Here is a 20,971-nt window from a genome sequence, read left to right on the forward strand (position 1 = left end):
TTTTAGGAAATAATGAAGGTGAAAACAACAAGCTTCTAATGGTGTGATAGTAGTGTGGAGTTGAATAATATTCGCTTGTTCCCACATGATGAAACTGCTGTCACCACACAATCTTGCCTCATCTTCTTACACTAATCATACGCCAGGTAATACCTTCTTTGTTGAATATGTTTCTTAGACATAAATTTAAGCTTTTCTTATAGTTTATAATTTATAAGGTTAAATATGTTTTTGGTCTTTATAAATATACTAATTTTTCGTTTTAGATTTTATAAAATTTTTAATCACTATTTTTTGTCCCTCTTTTAAAATAAACTCATATGTAGAATTCATATTTTTGAATAAAATTTTGCAGAAAAATTTATAATATTATAAAAATCTCTCCCTAAAAAAATAAGAATTTTTTAACAAAACATGAATTTAATATGATTTTTTACATATTTTACGGTTAAAAATTTATATTAAATTTATGTTTTATTAAAAAATTCTAACTTTTTTTGTGAATTTGTTTTACAATATTCTACCATTTCTGCATAATTTTATTAAAAAATAACTTAAAAATAGGGACTAAAAGTAGTGATTGAAAATTTTATAGGGACTAAAAGTTGAAGGAAAAATTTAGAGAGATTAAAACGAAAAATTGATATATTTATAGAATCAATTTTGATGACATGTTCAAATCATTTATGATGCCACTTAGCACGAAATCTTCATCCACATATTTAATTTGTTTTTCTTGCTAATAGCATGACAAATTATTTTTTGGTACATAATAGCATGTGTGTGTTTGGTTTGGCGGTGGAGAAAATTGATTTTGAGAGAATTGATTTTGGTTAAAAGTGAGTTGATGTGAATTGATTTATGTTTGGGTACCCTCACTTAAAAGTGATTCTTATGAGTTGATGTTGTTTGGATAGGTTGAATCAAAATTGATTTTAAATGTGTAATGACCAAATTATCCTTTTAATTGTATTTAAAATTATATATCCCATTTCAATTTTAGATAATTATTTAAACTTATGTTCAATAATTAAATTTAATATAATTACATATAATTAGTAAAAAATTATTACGTTAATTTTATTGTTTTACAAATTCGTTTTAAAATAATATAATTTATAAGTTAATTTTAGAATAATATAAGCATTTAAGTGTATTTTATATACTGCATTTTGTCAAAAATAGTTAATATATTGCATAAAAGAAAGGATAAACTTATTATTATAATACTGTAAAAGAAAGTTACCACCATAACAATTAGGACAACTCGGTGAGTGACTCACCAACTCACCATCAAAAACAGAATGAGATACCACTGTAAAAATTGCAAAAATGATATAAAATACCATTAGAAACGTGCAATTTCTACTCTGTAAGCAATGATTTCGACCAGAAACTCTCCATTCCTTGCTATCTTGTTCGACTTCTTCCTTTTGAAAAACAAGGTTGTTGTTTTTCAACCATGACAGACACTAATAAAGGGTATTGATGGAAGATTGCCTTGAAAAACAAAACAAAAACTTAGAATCGATTTAGGCAACCGCAGAAACTCCAAATCGTAGCTTCCAGTCTACCATGATTTTGAAGGTGGAATCGATTTAGAGGAATATAAGCCAAACATGAAAGTTTACGGTCAAACCATGTTTGACCACTACGAACGCGCGTCTAGAGCGTTCTACCGTGGATCCAAACAGCCACATTCATTCATGGATGAGTAAACATCATAATTTCAAATTTGGATTGTCTGTTGTAACTGTTTCACGCAGTTTCACTTAGTTTAATGCAGTAATTGATCTCATCCATAAAAAAGTGATTCAACAGTTCAATTTATTTGACTAGTTTTCACATAGTTTGATTTCACCCATTGATTGAAGATCATAAAGCCGAGATCTATTATAACAGGATGTTGTAACAAGGAACAACATGTTAGGACTTAAGCCTATGAGAAGAGTCAACCCTAAAGACTAATAAACTGTGTGGGAGAGCCTCATGATTTAAATACTAGATTAGATCAAACACCTTTTATATATTCGATGTGAGACTCCTAGCACAACACCAAATCATGGTCAATCGAAAAAATAAATTTTATTTTTCAAAGAAGGATGTGTATATTTTAACATAAGAATATATATGAGTGCAATTTAATCTTCTCTTGAAGGAGGTGAGTGTAATGTCCTTTTTTATTTTGTTTGATCTTTTAAGAGCACACCACCAAATCATGGTCAATCGAAAAAATAAATTTTATTTTTCAAAGAAGGAAAGTGTATATTTTAACTTAAGAAGATAGATGAGTGCACTTTAATCTTCTTTCGGAGGAGGTGAGTGTAATGTCCTTTTTTTCTATTGTTTGATCTTTTAAGGGTCATGCTAATTTGTGCCCTTAGGGCACAAGTTAATGAGTTTAAAATAAAAATTAAAAATAAATTTTATATATTTTTGTTGAAAAAATAAATAAATTTTATATTAAAAGTATAACTTTAAATTTTGAAGAGCACAAGTTCTAAGAAAAATATTACCTCCGTCCTAAATATAGGAGCTTTTTATAAAAATTGTAGAAATTAAGAAAGTTGGTTGTAATATTAAATTTGTATATAATTACTATTGTTTTTACAATTTTATCCTTAAGAGAGAGTTAATTTATATTTTCAACATAATACTTATTGTTGATTGAGGAAAAAGATGCAAAATAAATAAGGATAGGTTGGTAAATAAATAATTAATGTACTTGAAAATATCAAAGAAGTCTTATAAAAAACAACAATTTTTTCTTCTCGATCTTCTTTTCCCAATCTTTTCATAATATTAAAAAGTAATTAAAACTGTTTTCAAAGTATCACATAACCCCCTTGAATCATCATTAATTCAATTTTATCCCTGATAATCATCACCGAGTCAAATCGGTGTATCGGTGGCTCTGCCACTATTTCATCCATCCTTCACCACCGCTAAAATATCTTCACAGAGCAACACCGATGTCTTCGCCTCCTTCTTGTTCCGCCGCTGACGATACTCTCATGCGCAACCGTATCCTCTCTACCAAACTCTACTTCGACGTACCTCCCTCCAAAGTAACCACCAATTCCATAACTAACTTATACTTCTTCAATCGTTTTTTTCTTCTTCTTTTTTCTGTTACTTACTTTTCTTTTTCACTATTCAGGTTCCGCTTATCTACTCTGATTCTTACGACATATCATTTCTCGGCATAGAGAAACTGTAATAATCAATTAAGCACTTTCGAATTGTGAATAATCGCGTTTGGAATAATCGTGTTACTGATTTTCTGTTGATTTTTGTTTTAGGCATCCGTTTGATTCGTCTAAATGGGGACGAATTTGTAAGTTTCTTATTTCTTTTGGTGTTTTGGATAAAAATCGCATCGTTGAGCCTCTTGAAGCTTCTAAAGATGATCTTCTAGTGGTAATCTAATCACTCTCTTTTCTTTCATTTGGAAGAGTTTATCATCTAGTCGTTAATTGGACTTATTTAGTGTTTGAAGTAGTTCATAAATGTAAACTACTTACTAAATTCAACCACTAATGTCATGAACTCTCTCTGATAGGCGTTTAATTATGCCTCTGTTTGGCAAGGCCAACTTTTGAGCTTATAGTGAATAGCTTATAGTTTATGGCTCAGTAAAAATAACGAATAGCTAATAAGCTAGCTTATTAAGCCTCTGTTTGGCAAGGCCAATTTTCGAGCTCATAGCTTATGGCTCTGTTTGGTAAAGTAATAAATAGCTAATAAGTTAGCTAATAGCAGAAAGCTTATAAGCTAGCTTAAAGCTGATAGTAAATAAACTAATTTATTGAACTTGGAGTGTTTTCTAAGATTAGCGGTTGAACTAACTTATAAATATGAAATGACATGATAAAAATAACCTTATAAATATGAAATGACATGAAAAAATATAGCCTTATAAATATGAAATTTATTTATTTTCCAATTAAGATTACAAAGGTAAAATTGAGAGAAAAAATTGAATTAGTTTATCAAAAAACGTTATATGCTTGTAATAAATGAACTTTACAAAACGGGTCTTTTATAAGCATACTCCTATGAGCTTATAAGCTACAATCTCAAAAATGTGTTTTGCCAAACCGATCCTATAGTATATAAGCTCATACGACTAAAATTGACAAGATCGGTTACAATTTTTTCTCATGAACTCTTCTCAACTAGCTTATAGCGTTTTTTATAAGCTACTTCTAGCGTTTGATCTTATATCTTATATTTTTTCTCTCAATTATCAGCTAGTTCAACAACTAATTTTACCGAACACTATAAATTCAACCAACTAGCTCATCCGCTATCAGTTATTAGCTACTTTTTACCAATCAGAGGGGGCCTTAAGAATTTAATGAGTAAAATAAAACATTTAGTACATTAGCTACTTAAATAGTTATACTTTTGCGCCCTTGTAAACATTTTTCCCATATGATATATACACCATGTTAAATTGTTTTATATGAAAGATTTGTTTTACCACCCATTCTCCTGAAGAACAAAGCTTTCCTAGATTTTGGTGGCTTATATTTTAAGTTTCTGATTGCTGAAGTTACTTGTTTGATTGTTTTGGTTACCATTTATGATTTTCATGATGAAACAAAAAAGTGTGATTCAAACTGTGATGCATTTTAAGCGGTGTTTAGTGCTAAGTCCATTTTACTTTTTTCCCTTTTCAATCTAAAGGTACACTCAGAATCATACTTGAATAGTCTGAAGGAAAGTTCCAACGTTGCCAAGATAATTGAGGTACTTTCCGCTTACATGAATGTATGAGGCATTTATTTACTCTTTTGTGCTCTAAATGTACTATCACTCCTATCTTTTTTTTTTCTTTCTGTGAAGCTCTTAAATGGAAATTTATGTCTAGATTGTTATAAAAATTTATCTTGCTGGTGTAGAATTGAAAGAAACTTATATGGCGTTGCTGGAAATCTTTGGTTTATTTGTTTCCATTGTTTTTCTGGTAACAGAATGGCATTTGCTGGGGATTTATTCAGTTGACATATTGAAGATTATTTACTGACATAAAGTAATAAATATAGGTCCCTCCTGTGGCATTGTTTCCCAATTGTCTTGTGCAACGTAAAGTTCTTTTCCCATTCAGGAAACAGGTAAATCAACTTTTTACTTGAAGTCTGTTTAACATCTCCGAGAATCTGATCTTACTCTTATACTAATGGCAGGTTGGAGGAACTATATTGGCTGCGAAACTTGCGAAGGAGAGAGGATGGGCCATTAATGTGGGAGGAGGTTTTCATCACTGTTCTGCAGAAAATGGTGGTGGATTTTGTGCTTACGCAGATATTTCTCTATGCATCCACTTTGCTTTTGTTCAGTTGAATATATCAAGGTTCTATCACATTTAGACTTTAAAATAAAAAATTGCCGGTTCGCTTATTCTATTAACACCTGTGCAAAATTGTCTGTATAATCTTCAGGGTGATAATTATTGATCTTGATGCACATCAAGGAAATGGTCATGAAATGGACTTTGCCGATGATAGTATGGCCAAAAGAATTTCTCTCTCTTGTGTTTGCCTTCATATCTCTTAGGATTTTTTCACTGATAGGACCCTTGTAATGGCAGACCGAGTCTACATTCTGGATATGTATAACCCTGGAATATATCCTTTGGTAAAGCTCTATGCTCCTAGATATTTTATACTGCTTTTTATTATAAAGTGAGTGTTTCTCCATTTCTCTTTCTTGGCATTTGGCTTGTCTATTCAACATTGCTGGTTGACATCTGACATGCTGCCTGTGTCCTGGGGTTCGATCGCCCATCTAGATCATCGTATCCTCTGTCTTGATGTGAATGATGGATCTTTCTCCCTGTGAATCCCATTGTGATCATGGCATGAAAAATTATTGTAATTATTTTCTTAATTCTACTTGTCGAATGAGTCTGAGCCTTAGTACATCAGGGGCATTGCTTTCTTGTGTGATGTGGTCGTGCATCTGGTCGCAGAAACATTATCTTCACTTACAAGGCTAAGTTTGCTTATAGCTTTGAGTTTGGCACTCTGTAGACCTCAGCAATGGTGGGAACCTCGTGCTCTAGGTGCTACGTTTTTAACAAATAACATCAATGTCCTTTTTCTATTAGGTGGATTAGTTATGTGGATCTAAGAATGCTAGTGTTAGAAAATTGAAAATTTGGAAAGTACATGTAGATCAAAGTCTTTTTTAACGATTTATCTGAGAGCTTACTTTGGTCTTTATATATCTCTGTTTATTGGGCTAACATGCATATACCTTTGTTTTTAAGGCTAATCCCAATAATATGATCAACTCTTTGTACCCAAGCCTTTTTTTAAATAAAAACCTATTTGAATTTGAATACTGGAAAATGGCCTTCATGTCAAGTTTAACATTTATAATTTCTGCGCTTGCCTCTGCAATTAACTTGCAAATGAAGTGCGCAGGAAGCCAGCAAATGATTTGCTAAAAAAATGTACTGAAATTGGTTTATTAAAACAGCAATGCCTTCTAACTGCTTTGTCATCATGCTGTAACAACATTTTTCCCCATATTAGGAAAATGTTTTTCAGTGACAACAGTAAATTATTTGCTTTTAGTTTAGGATGTGCATGTTTTCCGGCATGGCCATCTTCAATTTATTATCTTAAGACGAACATCTTACTATTTCTTCCCGTGTTCTATATTAGGATCATGAGGCAAGAAGCTACATAAATCAGAAAGTTGAAGTGAAGGTATATTCATTATAGCAGTTAAAACCTGAATCATATTTTTTCTGATTTTCCTCTGTAACATTTATTTCTCTCTTTGTTCACCTTGAACTTTCAGAGCGGGACTCGTACAGAAGAGTATCTGCTGAAATTAGATGAAGCACTCGAGGTATGTTTCAATATGACTTTGCTATTCTCTAATTTTTTGGCTTGAGTACCCAACACATTACTAGGACTATTGTGTATTTGTATATATAGAATAGTTTTGCTCTACTTTGTCCCATCCAATTATTCAACTATGTTAAGTGATCATTTGATTCAACATGTACTTGCCTTTACCATCTTAATTTCAACAGTCAAAATGAGAGAGGAATTTTTTTTATCTAACCACCTTGTCCCCTTCGCATTTCTGTTGTTTTTCCTTTCCCTACTGCTTCTGACTCCCAAACATACGCATTGAATATTCTAGAGTTTCTTACCAGTTGAAGAAGTTATATTAAAAGTAACAATCAGGTCCTTGCTTAGTTTTGTTATTCATGCCGATGTGTTTCAAGGTTGCTGGGCGAAGGTTTAACCCTGAGTTGTTAGTTTATAATGCTGGAACTGACATCCTAGAAGGTGATCCATTAGGAAGGCTGAAGGTAATGTAATTCTTGGATTCAATTTATTGAAGTAAAATGTAAACTTTTATTAAATCGATTTGGCTGGTCATTTGCTCTTGATCTATAGTTTCTGTAAGAAAGTAATAGGCACTTGTTAGCTGCTATTTTCTCTATTTCTTTACCACACATCTTAAGTATTGCTTGTGCTATTTTGTGCATGCAGATTAGTCCTGATGGAATTGCTCTTAGAGATGAGAAAGTTTTTCGGTTTGCTCGCAAGAAGAACATTCCTATTGTCATGCTCACTTCAGGTTTGCTCTTCTCCTTCTCCTTACCATAGATGGGCCACGATGTGTTCAGGGAAATTACATAACAAAAGCCCCATTTTTATCCTGGAAAATAAAATAAAAAGTATTGAACAGCCATGATAGTTAAAAAATATGACCATATAATGTATCAAATGTGACTAGTCAGTTATAAGACATACTCAAACACTTCTGGAAATTTTAACATTTTAGTTAAATGGAATCTTTCATAATAATTTTTCTCTAAGCTTGTCTTTTTTCCACGTTCTCTGTTTGATATAATATGTCTAATGGATATCTCTTTTGTCATTTGATTTAAGACTTGAATCTTGTATTATTTTATGTTTGTATAATGAATCAATGATATATCAACTTATAATTTTGCTATGCCATTTGTTTTTTACATAAGAGTATCGTATTTTTATTGATAATGTATCTTAGGATTCATAACAAGATTCAATTCACGATTAAGAAAATGGTCTTCCAATTCCACGATTTGAATCTTGATTTTATAAACATGACGGGTTCTAAACCAATGTGTAATAAACCTTTTTAGCGAACTTTCTTCAATTATTTTCTCAGCCTATTTGAGATGTTAATCAGGTTTTCTTAATTTTTCATTTCATGTTTAAGGTGGATACATGAAGTCCAGTGCTAGGGTCATCGCAGATTCAATTCTCAATCTAGAGAAGAAATGCTTGATAGAAACGAGTGGAGATCCAAAGACTGCATAACAGTGATCCTGTACTTCCACGTTGTGAGGTTATTGTGTGATTTACTGACCCTGAAAAATGGTCCGTTGTAAGAGTTTCTGTTGGCTTATCAGTGGAAACTTCAATGCGTACTGTTTTCAGTATATAGTGTGATTAAAAAAAACAAAAAACAAAAGATGAAAATGTGTTTTACATCATGTATGAGTTGTAACATGTCTGTAAATGCTGAGTGTATATTATAATACGCAGAAATGAGTTGTATTTGCATGTGAAACTTTAACTGCATGGACAATATCATTCACTGTGTATCATTCTACCCACTTTGATACGGCAGGTGGCAAATGATACCCGCCACAAAAGTTGTTTTTCCTACTTTAGATTAAAGTGAAAGATCAATTGATAGTTTGATACGAAAGGTCAACTACACACAAAATAAGCAATATGCTAGGATGACCATTTATAAAATTTATGGGCCTAGATATTTTAGAACTAGTAATTGATTTCAGAGTAAAGTAAGTGATTTTATTAAGGGATTTAGCACCCGATTTCAGATATCCTAGACTTTAAGTGGTGGTATTCAGAACTAGAATTTATTAAGGATGACTTCTTCCCTAATCGGTTAGGTTTTCCTCAATACTACATATTTAAGTAATGCTTTGTTTTGAGAGTTTGGTCTTCCATTTCTACATTTTATCAATAAAGTTTGGCGTGTTGCATTTGGTTTGTAATGGCTCAAGTGTCAACTTAGTTGGAATGCTAGATAAAGCAAAGCAAATTCCTTGGTAGCTAATGGTTAAGCACAATGGCTCAATCACTCAATAACGAAATTGATGGCCGATTTCTAGGCACTGCAATACCTGCATACGAGCTCGCCAAGACTGGCCCCAAACATTCAATGATCATAATTTCAATTGTAACTCAAGGTTTCCTTGAAGCACATAATGTTGAATGAATGACAATGATCCTTAATATATATATAATCGAAGCAGTGCTAACTATATATTGCTAGAGCTTAGGAAGAAAGCTAAGATAACAAACATTTGAATATTAGAGAAAATTATCTATTATTTAATTCCTTCGCATCATACCTCTATGCTTGACAATAAGGGCACATAACCTCTAAAATAAATGACACATAACATACGAGCACATGTGGCTTTTGTGGAAACATAATCATTTCGACATTGTGTTGGGTTTAAATTCAAATCTCACATGCAATAACATTAAAAACTCACAGGAAGAGTTATCCATCAATTTAAATCATAATATTCAAAAGATTAGTCTCCGTAATTTCTTAAATTTTAATCACTAATTTAATTAAATGATTATCCTATTCAATGAAATCAACAACAAAAATTAGAGTGTCAATTGAGGGACTTGTGTGCATAAGATAGCAAAACCCCAACACCGGTTTAAATAACCAACCGTGGGTTCCATAAATTTCAACGATAAAAACGGGGACAAGGGCACAGTCGTCAAAACAAGAAAGAAGTCGTATCGAATACTAGTACTTGTAATTGTAATAAAATAGTGGCAATAATGAATGATAATACGGACAATGATAGCAATTAATGAACGACTTCAACTTGACCCCTTACCACTTCACCTTGCTCACTACTCTACGACTCACCTCTCTCCACCCGCCGGCGAATTGTAACTGCCAACCGTTAACCTACGCCGGCGTGGCAATGTTAACAGCAAGATCACCGTCACACTCACTCCGTTGTAACAACCACTTCTTGGTGCTGGTGGTGGCAGTTATTCTCCTCCTCCTTCTTCTTCTACCTTATTCCTCTCTCGCTATCCGAACTACTCACTCCGATCGAATCGACTCCCAACTCACCAACTCCACTGCCGACTCCAACGTCTCTCTCTCCACAACATCTCGACAAGGTTCATTCGCCGACATCATTGATCGTGCTCTTCAGCACGAGTTCACCGAAGAAAACGATGATCAAAACCAACAAGGTAATAATTTACTCAATTATTTCAACTTCATAAGATCTTGATTCATTGTGTTCAATGTTCGTTATGATTTTTACTGAATAAGATTTATATGTATCTTTGTAGTAGTGTTACAATTCAAGAATTTCCAAACTTTTTTAATCTTTAGATTTAATTTAATCACAGTGCCTGAATCGGGAGGTTTCAACAACAGTGTAGCAGAACAACAGGTTAGTCTTTCATATTTCAACTCATCATTGCATATTACTTCCATTTAGAGATTAATTCATTTCTCTATAAACAGTTATGGAAAAATAATTAGGAAAGATCTTGCTACATATAGTTTTTTAAATAATAGTTTCCTTATAAGTTGAAACATTTCAAGGTATTTATAAGCTCTTTAGTTTAATTTCTATTTATGGTTACAAGCTTACGAGGATTTTTTGTAAGTGCAGAATAGTAAATTATTTGTATTGAATAGGATCTCATAATTAGAAGCTAATCCAGAATAGATATTAGTGAGAGATTGTATTGTAGACTTTAATGGCATAATTGAGGCAACTTTTTTTTTTTTTATAAGACAGTTTCAGCCTGTAAGACTGGCGATGTTGTACGGGACAGAGTGTTAGGCAGTAAAGAACCAACACGAAAATAAATAAAGCTTAGCTGAGATGAGGATGTTGTGTTGGATGTGTGGTAAGACTAGAAAAGATATGATTAGAAATGACAACATTAGAGAGAGAGAGTGAGTGTTGGGGTAGCAACTATAGTAGAAAAGATGGTGGAAACTAAGGTTAGGTGGTTTATACATGTAGAGAGAAGATCTGGAAAGACTATAAGAGGAATTATCAAGAAAAATCTAGAGATTAACAAGTTGGATAAGAGAAATTATCAATAAATATCTATTGATGAGTTGGATTAAAATAAGGCATTTTATCCATGTAGCCGACCCACTTAGTGGGATAAGACTTGGTTGTTGTTGTAAATGTTTCTTTTCCTTCACCTTATTGGAAGTTTCCACTTTAAAGATTTAGTAAGTGGTGAATCTGAAATCAGATTCTTTGTCTGCAAAAGTTTGCCGCATTCACACATTCAACACATCTGCGGTCTCCAAGCTTGAAATATGGGCGTCTGAACTAAATCCAGCGACCGTGGATATGTCGAATGTGTGAATGGGGCAAATTTTAGACTACAAGGAACCTTGGTCCGGTGAATATGCATCCATGGTACTTGTATATTGCATTTCATAACTTCTCTGAGGGTGATATTTTGCTAACTTAGTCCTCTTTCTTTGAATCAGGCTGTACTGGAGACTGTAGCCAGAGTCACACCGAACAAAAATGACAGCAAAGATGAAAAGTACTTGCTTTGACTGTTGTCTACAACTTGAATTGGTTGTCTGATCATTTGATACATTTATGTATATACTAGTTGAATGTATTTTTCTAAACTTACAGGTCATTTCAACTCCATAGAGGTGAAGACACCCCAATGTTAATTGATCGAAAGGTTATGCAGCTCAATTTTTGTTTCGTTCATTTTGCTGATATTCAGTTGAGTTTTGTAAATTTCAAATGTGTAAATTGTGCATCTTTCAGGACAATGTATTTATCATTTCTAACTTTAAATCCAAGTATCCGGTGCTGCAGCTAGATTTACGGTACTCTTCTTATGCTTGTTTCATTTTCATCATAAGATGGGTTATATAATAAAAAAACAAATGAGAACTTCTTTCATTATTGTCTTATAGATTGATTTCAGACTTGGTAGTTGCTATTGTTTCGGCAACTTGTGGTGGTGTCGCGTTTGCTTTTGCTGGACAACCGGTATGAATATTCTTGTTCTATGCTGCATTCTTGACAAACGCAATCTTAGGATCTATTTCATTACAGCTTCTGTTAAATCTCTTGTACATGTAGAATATCCTGAAAGTATTATATGGCAGGTCATTACTGGCTATCTTCTAGCTGGCTCCATTATTGGTCCCGGAGGCTTTAACTTCATCAATGAAATGGTGCAGGTATCTGGATACAAAAATCAATTGCTCTTGTAATATTTTATTCTATTATCTAAAAAAAATGCTGCTCTTCTTTTTGGTGTATTTTTAGAGTTCAGCTCAGTTGGATTTCATTTTTGTAATCTTTTCTATCTCTGAAAAGAAACCTAACACACAACAGCATTTCTTGAAAGACTTTTATCTGATATATGCAAGCCTGAATGAACTTAGGTGGAAACAGTGGCTCAATTCGGCGTGATATTTATTCTTTTTGCATTGGGCCTGGAGTTTTCCATGACAAAGGTTGGCTTATTTTCTGTTTTATCCCCTTTTCTCTTTTTTGTTATGTTTATGCTGGACTTAACTTTGATCACCTTGATTACCCTACTTTCTATATACATGCTTTCAGCTTCGAGTTGTTCGATCTGTTGCTGTTCTTGGTGGCTTACTTCAGATTTTTCTATTTATGTGCATGTGTGGTTTTACTGTATCGGTATGTTTTTTTATAATTTTGACTCACTAATTCTGAGAATTTTTTTGTTATTTTCCTTATTTAATTTTATGACTTAAACTTAATGGGGAATGCAAATAACAAACAAGCCGATCAAGAAATCTTTGGATCATGTAATGCATGTTTGGATTTCAGTTGCAAATGTATGTTTGGCTCCAAGTATGCATGCCCCAAAGAAACTCAATTATTGCTTTGGATCCAAATGATTTAGGTTGAAAGATACGTTTGCATTTTTTCACCTAGAAACCAAACATGCATGTAGTTGTCTTGTCCTCTTCAGACATTCATGCCATGTATGAGATTAGTCTGACTTGGTTGCTACCTTTATTTATTGCATGATCTGACTCCCTTGTCATCCTTAAATATACAAAGAAATACTGATTTTAATACCCAAAGGTTAAGTTTCATCTTTTAAATTTTAAATTGAGAGTGCCTGATTGAATGAAGGTTTGTGCTTCAGTTAGTAGATTTTGAAAAAACTGGATTCCACTTGATTGTCCCAAGCATGACAAATTTGAAAGAAAGTGCTGTAATGTACTTGCAGTGGAATGCAAGATCATTTTTCAGTTTCTCATTTTCTTTCTGGATTTAATTGCGTATCTTAATGAATAAAACAGAGAAAACGCAATGAAACTGTAAAGAAACAATAATGGAAGGATAATGTCTGTATATTGTTACTGAAAATAGAACTAGAAGAGGAATAGAATTCCCACTTCTCCATGAGCTGAACTACCACACAGCTCTCTCCAAATCTTCCTATCACAGAATTCCACTCATGCCATCCCGACCCCTCTCTCTCTCTTTCTCTCTCTACCAGCTCATTACTCCCATTTTTCCTTGTTTCTCCTCACATAGACCCTCCTCATTTTGAGCTTGCCATCTGCGTCCATATTTTTTTTCTGTAGCCCTATCAGATTTCTATCTAGCTATCTTCCTTTAGATATATTCTCCACCCTACTTTACAAGATCCATGTCGTTTGGTCCTAGTATAATACAAATTGAAGGTGACATAGATGGGGGAAAAATAAGTAGCATTAATATATACGTACTCATATTTCTTAAGTTTGAAGCTTAAATGTACCAGTATGATAAACATAGTAATTTAATCAAAGGAGAAGGCATGTGTCCATGTTGTTTCTTTTTCTTGATCTAACATCTCCCATATAATATAATTTGAGTGTTTGGTGTATTTCAGTTTTAAGGGATATTATGGAAGCGCAATGTTTTACTTTAAATATCTTGTGCATCAGTGGACTTTTCCATATGACATTTTGAATGCTACAGTTCTGATTGTATGCAATTTTGCAGTTATGTGGTGGTAAAGCTTCAGAAGGGATTTTTGTTGGTGCTTTCCTTTCTATGTCTTCAACAGCAGTGGTATGATAATATAAGCAATCTGATTCTGTTCCATTTTAAAGTGCACACACTGTCTAATGAACTTCCATGCCGATAATAACTTTTCTGTTTCTTCACTTTTTCTTGTTCAGGTTTTGAAGTTTTTGATGGAAAAGAACACTACTAATGCCCTTCATGGACAAGTCACAATTGGGACCCTTATTTTACAGGTACTTTGTCATTCTTTCTTCTTTATTTTCCAATATGGACAATAAATGCCTCCAACAAATGCTATATTAAGACTTGTGAATTTTTTTTCCTTGAAGGATTGTGCTGTTGGATTGCTCTTTGCATTGCTTCCAGTTTTGGGTGGCACCTCAGGTGTTTTTCAAGGAGTGTTATCAATGACAAAGCTGTTAGTATAGAACTTCATAATTCTTTGGCTTGTACTGATATTATTTCCATGAACATATTCTCGTAGTTTATTCTTCTCATTCTTGCTGTCCAAAGAAAAATGGAGACAAGTTCATGCATTTGTTTGTTCAAAAATGTGATTATTAAATAAGTTTTTCATAAAATTTATACTTTAATTATATGTTTAAAAGTATACCCTTATCAATATTTGTGTTGCAATAGCAAAGGTTAAAAGATGAAATAACATGTCAAAATGCATGTGAACCAAAATGACCGCAAATTTACACTCTTGAAAAGAACAGACATATGTATTGCTGCTGCAGCAAGACAATTGTAGGTAGTAAATGAAATGAAGGTGCTTACATATCATTATAAATTCATAATAGCTAGTGTCACTGACCACTTTACTTGATATGTGTGTTAAGTAACATTACTTTGCTTATTACCATTAATAAATTTTATATTTTGGTTTGGATAAACTCTAATGCACTGAGTAGCATTTCAGTTAGAATATTTTTCTGCTCAGCGCTGATCTGAGATATTCAAATGCACCTTTTATCCATTTTGAGTTCATTTGAAGATTTTACCGAGTATATAGCATTTACTGAGTTTTTATCTAATATGCAACATATTACTGATACTCCTTTCTTAATCCAGGTTGGTGACATTGATTGCATTTCTCTCTATTCTGTCAATATTGTCTCGCACTTGCCTTCCGTGGTTGCTTAAACTGATGATAAGTCTGTCGTCACAGGTTCATATTATTATCCCTCTTTAATGATAAAATCCCACCCTTGGAAGAGGTTGCTTGTTTTCATAATGTCATACAACAATGGCAGGGGTGTGGAATTGAATTGAATTTTTTTTGTTTGGTTCTTATGGCAATTCATTTTTGTCTGACTGTTTTTGTGGTTGAATAAAAACCATGTTTGTGCAGACAAATGAACTCTATCAGCTGGCGTCTGTTGCAATCTGCTTGCTTGTAGCCTGGGTTTGTTCTCTTCCTTATTTTTCACATTTCTGTATTTTTCTTTGAAATGCTTTATGTTTCATTTGTTCTTACAAGCAGAAAAAGATATACAAACGTCTTTCTTTTGATGTGCTTCACCTTATTTTCAGAGGGTCTCAGCAGTAACTTACTCGCGTGTGTGTGCGCACACTTTTTGTGCTTTGTTTTTCTAGAGTTTATGTTTAAAAGGCCTTTTGTACCATTTATTTGGCATGAGTTATGCATCTTTGTATCTTATGATTGTCTTCGAATAGTATATATGTGTTCTGTTGCTTGATTACCTTGCTGTTACTTGTCAAGCACTACCTTTTTAGCTGATTGCACCTACATATTTTCAGTGTAGCGATAAGCTGGGATTAAGTCTAGAACTAGGTTCCTTTGCTGCTGGAGTGATGATTGCAACCACTGATCTGGCTCCACATACACTAGAACAAGTAAGATATTTTACAGGATGTGGAAAATGCATGTAGTGTGAGCATGGACACAAATATCAATTGATTGTTGAATGCTGACATGCATTGATGTAACTTGTATGGATTGTATTCAGATAAATGCATAAAAATTCTAAATATCGGTTGCATAAAATGCATTAGATTCTTTATTTTTATTATCCACCTTGTAGAAAGATTAAAGGTAATCGGTGAAAAAAAAATGACATATCGCCTTTTTTAGTGTTATCAGTATGCAAAAAGAATTAATGTGTTATGGATGAACTTCGATGACATCCATCCATGTACTTCCACCGGTCATTTTTTCTGAATTCTTCGTATGTGTTGTTATAAAAAATCTTAAATTTTTTTCTCTATTTATCATATATTTAGAGCATATATGTAGATTTTCCTTCTGTACAAGCCGGTGCCTTATGATTGTTCAGTGCATATTTCAGAGTCCATTTTTCTGTGTTCTTAATTAAAATGCTTGATAATATGAAAGGTTTATGGAAAAAATTGACAATTCTTCACTTTTTTTTGTTGTAGATTGAACCCATTTGCAATCTTTTCGCTGCACTTTTCCTTTCAAGCATTGGAATGCTGATTCATGTTCATTTTCTCTGGAACCATGTTGATATTTTGGTAGCATCGGTTATTTTGGTGATTGCTATAAAAACAATCATAATTGCTTCAGTTGTAAAAGGATTTGGTTACAATAACAAGACTTCAGTACTTGTAAGCTTTATTTCATAATTAGAATTTAGAAGATTATAATGCGGTTTTTGTATTCTTTTAATGATTGACATACTTGAATTCATCCATTTATAGGTAGGAATGTCCATGGCACAGATAGGAGAATTTGCTTTTGTTCTTCTCAGTCGTGCTTCAAATCTTCATTTAGTTGAGGTTAGTGACATAATGGATTTTTGTAATGATGGTAATTATGTGTCCAGTTGCTTGACTCGCATAGAAGATCATGCTGCCTCACCAGATGTTCTTGTTGCATAAAATGGCGATGATGTTAAACTCAGACTTGTTGCATTGAATGGATTAAAATGACTTATTGGCTCATTAGTTGGCTTGATATATAAATATGTAGATACTTTTAAAAAAATAATTATAAAATAGCATTTACTTTATTCAATATACATTGTCATTTAACTTTGTTTTGGTTTGACAAATTGTTTTTAAACAAAGTTATTAAGTTACAATTTTGAGCATGACTGGTTGAGCCTAAAATATTCAAATAATGCAAGACTTAATATTGGCTCACCAAGATTGTGTGGCCTGTGAGCTTAAGGTGAACAAAAAGAATAGGTTCCATTTTCTTTTTTGCTGAGGTAAAGCTTGAACTAAGCTAGCTCAGCTCAACTCACTTCCAGGTTCCGGCCCTACTCAGGATGATATAGCTTGAAATTCAAGCTTAAATTTGAAAGTATAACCAGCCTTTACCGATTCTGATATTTGATTCATTTCAGGGTAAGCTATATCTGCTGCTTCTTGGGACCACAGCTCTTAGTCTGGTAAGATATTATTTTATATTTGAATCAACAGTTACTAGGTTCCTTTGCTGACCTCTGGTCTATACAGCTTTCTAACTTTTTGCTTAAAGATAAGTTGGTGGACAAGGAGCCTTAAGTTCTGTTATAATTTATTGTCCCATATACTCATATGACAGTGCAGGCAGTGCATATGCATCGCCTGTTTGGTTTCAACAAATGTGTTTATTCTTTATTTACGCTTTCAAGCACAGCTGACTAATCCCCGAGTAATTTCTGAACTCATCTCTGCAGGTGACGACTCCTTTACTTTTCAAGCTGATTCCTGCTGTAGTGCATCTTGGTGTGCTATTGAGGTGGTTTTCTCCTGACAGTGCAGTAGAGGTATTCACCTGTCATTTAGTTATTTCCATTTGCCTGATTCTTTTTGCTTCGTTACTCTGAAGCTCTATTGATTTTGTTGTCTAAGCATAGATTGGATACAAGGTAGATAACCTCCGCTCAGATAGTGGCAAGCAGCGAGTAGTTTTGATAGACCAAGAAGCTCATGATTGTTAATCATTGCACTGCACCAAGGAAATTTGTTGCGTGTCCTTATTTTTCGACAGGGTTATGGATCCAAGTATCCATCATCCCATCCTGTTCCATGATGGCTACTTGCATATCAAACTGACCAAATACTAACAAAAGAAAACCAATCCGAACCCCAGTGAAGTAAAGAACAGGGGAGGGGATTGATATAAGAGTAAAGACAACTGACAAGACCAACATTGATGCAGTGGAAGATATTTATTCCATAAATTCATTCTACATTTATTTATTTTTCTCATGCTCATAAATGTATGATGTGGTTTTAACGATGTAATCTGATGCCATTATCCCTACTGACTGCCCGCCTTTCTGGACATTTTTATTGTGTTTTGTTGTATATAGTGTATTGTATAATATCTGTTTTAATGTATTGTATAATATCTGATTTGATTAATTCATTTGTTTCAAATTCAATATATTCATGTTGTATGCTTTTAAATGTAAATTTGAATTAAAAAAAAAAATGTGACGTTCAGGACAAATTTATCACAGAAAAGTGTTTGATTAAAATTGTTAGTTAGTTGTTTCCCAAAAAAAAATAAAAAAATTGGTAGTCAGTTTCGAAGTTCATACAATTAATGGTGTGGATTTAAATTTGAAAAAGAAATTGGATTGTGTAGGGCAAATTTGTCGAACAAAAATTTAGAAATTTGCATTAACTTTAAAGTGTTTCCCTTGTGTGAGCTTAGCTCAATTGCCAGAAAAATTGCATATATGTGATCCGAGTTCGAATCTTGAATAGTAAATTATTCACTTTAATAGGTGAATTTATAGTTACTAGGTTATTTGACTCCAAAGAAAATACTCTCTTTTACATGTTGTTATGGGTTTCAGTGAAAGTAGGGAGGTATTCCTTTTTAGTATCTGTGCTATCATTTGAATGGTGGGACTTTGCGTTTATAACTATAACTATATATATATATATATATATATATATATATATAGCTTAATACATGCTTTGGTCTCTTAACTTATTTTTGAATTTCATTTTGATCCCTTAACTTTAAACCGTCTCAATTTGGTCCCATAACTTTGCCTCCGTTTACCTAAGTGAGACGGTTTAACGAAAATGAAATTCAAAAATAAGTTAAGGGACCAAAGCATGTGTTTTTTATTTTTCATTTAAACTATTTTATCCTATAATATTTTTGAAGTTATTAATTAAAAAATAGTTAAATTTCATTAAAGTAGAAACAACTCCACTACAATAGGAACAACATTAAACACGACTTTCTCTATATTTTATTATGTCACTTTGAGAAGAAGAAAAAAATGGGACAAATATAAGTCATTTTACGATACCTATTTACTCAACCCTTAAAAAAGACACCTATTTACGCAAAGCTTAGCAAAATCTGACCCATATTTCTACTCTTAATATGTTACTTGTTTAGGAAAAGTAAATATTTAAATGAATCTTAATAAAAATAAGACTTATTTAGGCATTTAGAAAAAGAAAGAAAAAAAATTGGTCTTCTTTCATTCACATGTTTTCATATCATTAAAAACATCTTTACTTTCATATCATTCAAAACAAGCGAAGCACTACAAGCTGTAATGAAACCAGAATTTTGGTGACTACCATAACATCAGCATGACACCCTTGTTAAAGAGGGAGCAATATAATTTACTTATCTCCTAGCTAGCAAAATCAACGTCATAGTTTAAAAATGAAGTAAATAATTCCTTACACTATCCATCATTGGTTTACAATCACGCTCTATAGTGATTTTAATGGTCACAACATATGGGAGATTTTACCCCACACCCTTACAATTATACCCTCACCCCTACATCTTATTTTATCTACCTATTTTACCCTCATATCAAAAGCCAAAACTTCATTTTTTTTCACTTTTCTCTCAATTTTTTTATGAAGTTTACCACAGAACTCATAACAATTGTTCCGGATTCATATTCTAACTGAAAAACACATAACACTCCTAGATCAAAAAATAACTGGAAAACTCATCATAACAGATCCAGTTCATAACTTAACTTTCGGAAAACTTAATATGTGTTTTCCGATTTGTTTTTTCTTCTTCGTTTTGCATTATTTCCTTGCTTCTAGTTAATATGTAGTGGTGTTGTTGTTTTATGGATCCGCGGAAGCATATAATTTCCACTTTCAACAACCTTATTGACTTTTATTTGCTTTTGGGTTACCTGTTCCGCTTTACTGTTTGTATGTATGTAATATAAATAATTATGATCTCTTTATGTTCATTGCTACTAACTAATTCAATATGAAGATGACGATATCAATTTTTTGGAAAAATCGTTAACGGGAATGTAAATTTGCTGGAGTGGGGGTTTTCTTTTCTCAGAAACCGTTTTTTTTTTATTTCCAGAAATGTAGGGGTGAAGGTGGGGTGAATAAGTGAGAGGGTGAAATATGTTATAAGGGTGACTTTGGTGCACAAGATATGAGCGATAAACGGTTCCTAACAGCTCCTAAATGAAAGAAACACATGTATGAATCTAATTCGCATTGGAATGAGAGAGGTCATGAGGTCATGCAAGAAAGTGCACGGTTTTAGGACGACTTATAAGAGTTGATTAATACTACCTCCGTCTCTAATTATAAGACCTTTTTAAGAAAAATTTTTTGTCTCTTTTTATAAGATCTCTTTGATATTTCCAAGTACATTAATTATTTCTTTACCAACCTACTCTTATTTATTTTGCATCTTTTTCCTCAATCAACAATAAGTATTATGTTGAAAACATAAATTAACTCTCTCTCTTAAGGATAAAATTGTAAAAACAATAGTAATTATATACAAATTTAATACTACAACCAACTTTCTTAATCTCCGCAATTTTTGATAGTATCTCTTTTTTATACTCCATACCATAAAAATTCCACGGTTAATCATTTGAACCAATCTTGTGATCTGTTGGTAAAAAAAAAACTAAAAAA

At 32.7% G+C, this 20,971-nt stretch overlaps 2 protein-coding genes across 2 annotated transcripts; both read left to right on the forward strand.

Annotated features, from left to right (window-relative positions):
* The first annotated feature begins 2,828 nt into the window (after positions 1-2,828).
* On the forward strand, positions 2,829-8,624 carry LOC11414514 (histone deacetylase 2). Its single transcript, XM_003588974.4, has 13 exons — positions 2,829-3,068; positions 3,161-3,216; positions 3,303-3,420; positions 4,693-4,755; positions 5,052-5,120; positions 5,193-5,359; positions 5,448-5,512; positions 5,597-5,643; positions 6,678-6,722; positions 6,817-6,867; positions 7,253-7,339; positions 7,524-7,611; positions 8,239-8,624. Exons 1-13 carry the CDS (start codon positions 2,973-2,975, stop codon positions 8,337-8,339), a joined length of 1,053 nt encoding a protein of 350 aa, XP_003589022.1. The 5' UTR covers positions 2,829-2,972; the 3' UTR covers positions 8,340-8,624.
* A 1,203-nt stretch (positions 8,625-9,827) lies between these two features.
* LOC11420365 (K(+) efflux antiporter 6) lies at positions 9,828-18,464 on the forward strand. Its single transcript, XM_003588975.4, has 20 exons — positions 9,828-10,286; positions 10,449-10,492; positions 11,563-11,621; positions 11,720-11,771; positions 11,861-11,922; positions 12,013-12,088; positions 12,208-12,282; positions 12,490-12,561; positions 12,668-12,751; positions 14,078-14,146; positions 14,257-14,334; positions 14,431-14,519; positions 15,176-15,272; positions 15,456-15,509; positions 15,866-15,961; positions 16,505-16,693; positions 16,787-16,864; positions 17,437-17,481; positions 17,752-17,841; positions 17,932-18,464. The coding sequence occupies exons 1-20, from the start codon at positions 9,890-9,892 to the stop codon at positions 18,013-18,015; spliced, it is 1,890 nt and encodes a 629-aa protein (XP_003589023.3). The 5' UTR covers positions 9,828-9,889; the 3' UTR covers positions 18,016-18,464.
* Positions 18,465-20,971: the final 2,507 nt, after the last annotated feature.

This window comes from Medicago truncatula, chromosome 1 (assembly GCF_003473485.1).
Source record: "Medicago truncatula cultivar Jemalong A17 chromosome 1, MtrunA17r5.0-ANR, whole genome shotgun sequence".
Taxonomy (NCBI): domain Eukaryota; kingdom Viridiplantae; phylum Streptophyta; class Magnoliopsida; order Fabales; family Fabaceae; genus Medicago; species Medicago truncatula.

Excerpts from the sequence above, each read along its gene's own strand:
- LOC11414514 (XM_003588974.4), top strand. The coding sequence starts at position 2,973 with ATGTCTTCGCCTCCTTCTTGTTCCGCCGCTGACGATACTCTCATGCGC. Across the intron at positions 3,069-3,160 it reads TCGACGTACCTCCCTCCAAA|GTTCCGCTTATCTACTCTGA; the intron begins GTAACCACCAAT and ends TTCACTATTCAG. Across the intron at positions 3,217-3,302 it reads TTTCTCGGCATAGAGAAACT|GCATCCGTTTGATTCGTCTA; the intron begins GTAATAATCAAT and ends TTTTTGTTTTAG.
- LOC11420365 (XM_003588975.4), top strand. The coding sequence starts at position 9,890 with ATGAACGACTTCAACTTGACCCCTTACCACTTCACCTTGCTCACTACT. Across the intron at positions 15,962-16,504 it reads CTCCACATACACTAGAACAA|ATTGAACCCATTTGCAATCT; the intron begins GTAAGATATTTT and ends TTTTTGTTGTAG. Across the intron at positions 17,842-17,931 it reads CTCCTGACAGTGCAGTAGAG|ATTGGATACAAGGTAGATAA; the intron begins GTATTCACCTGT and ends GTCTAAGCATAG.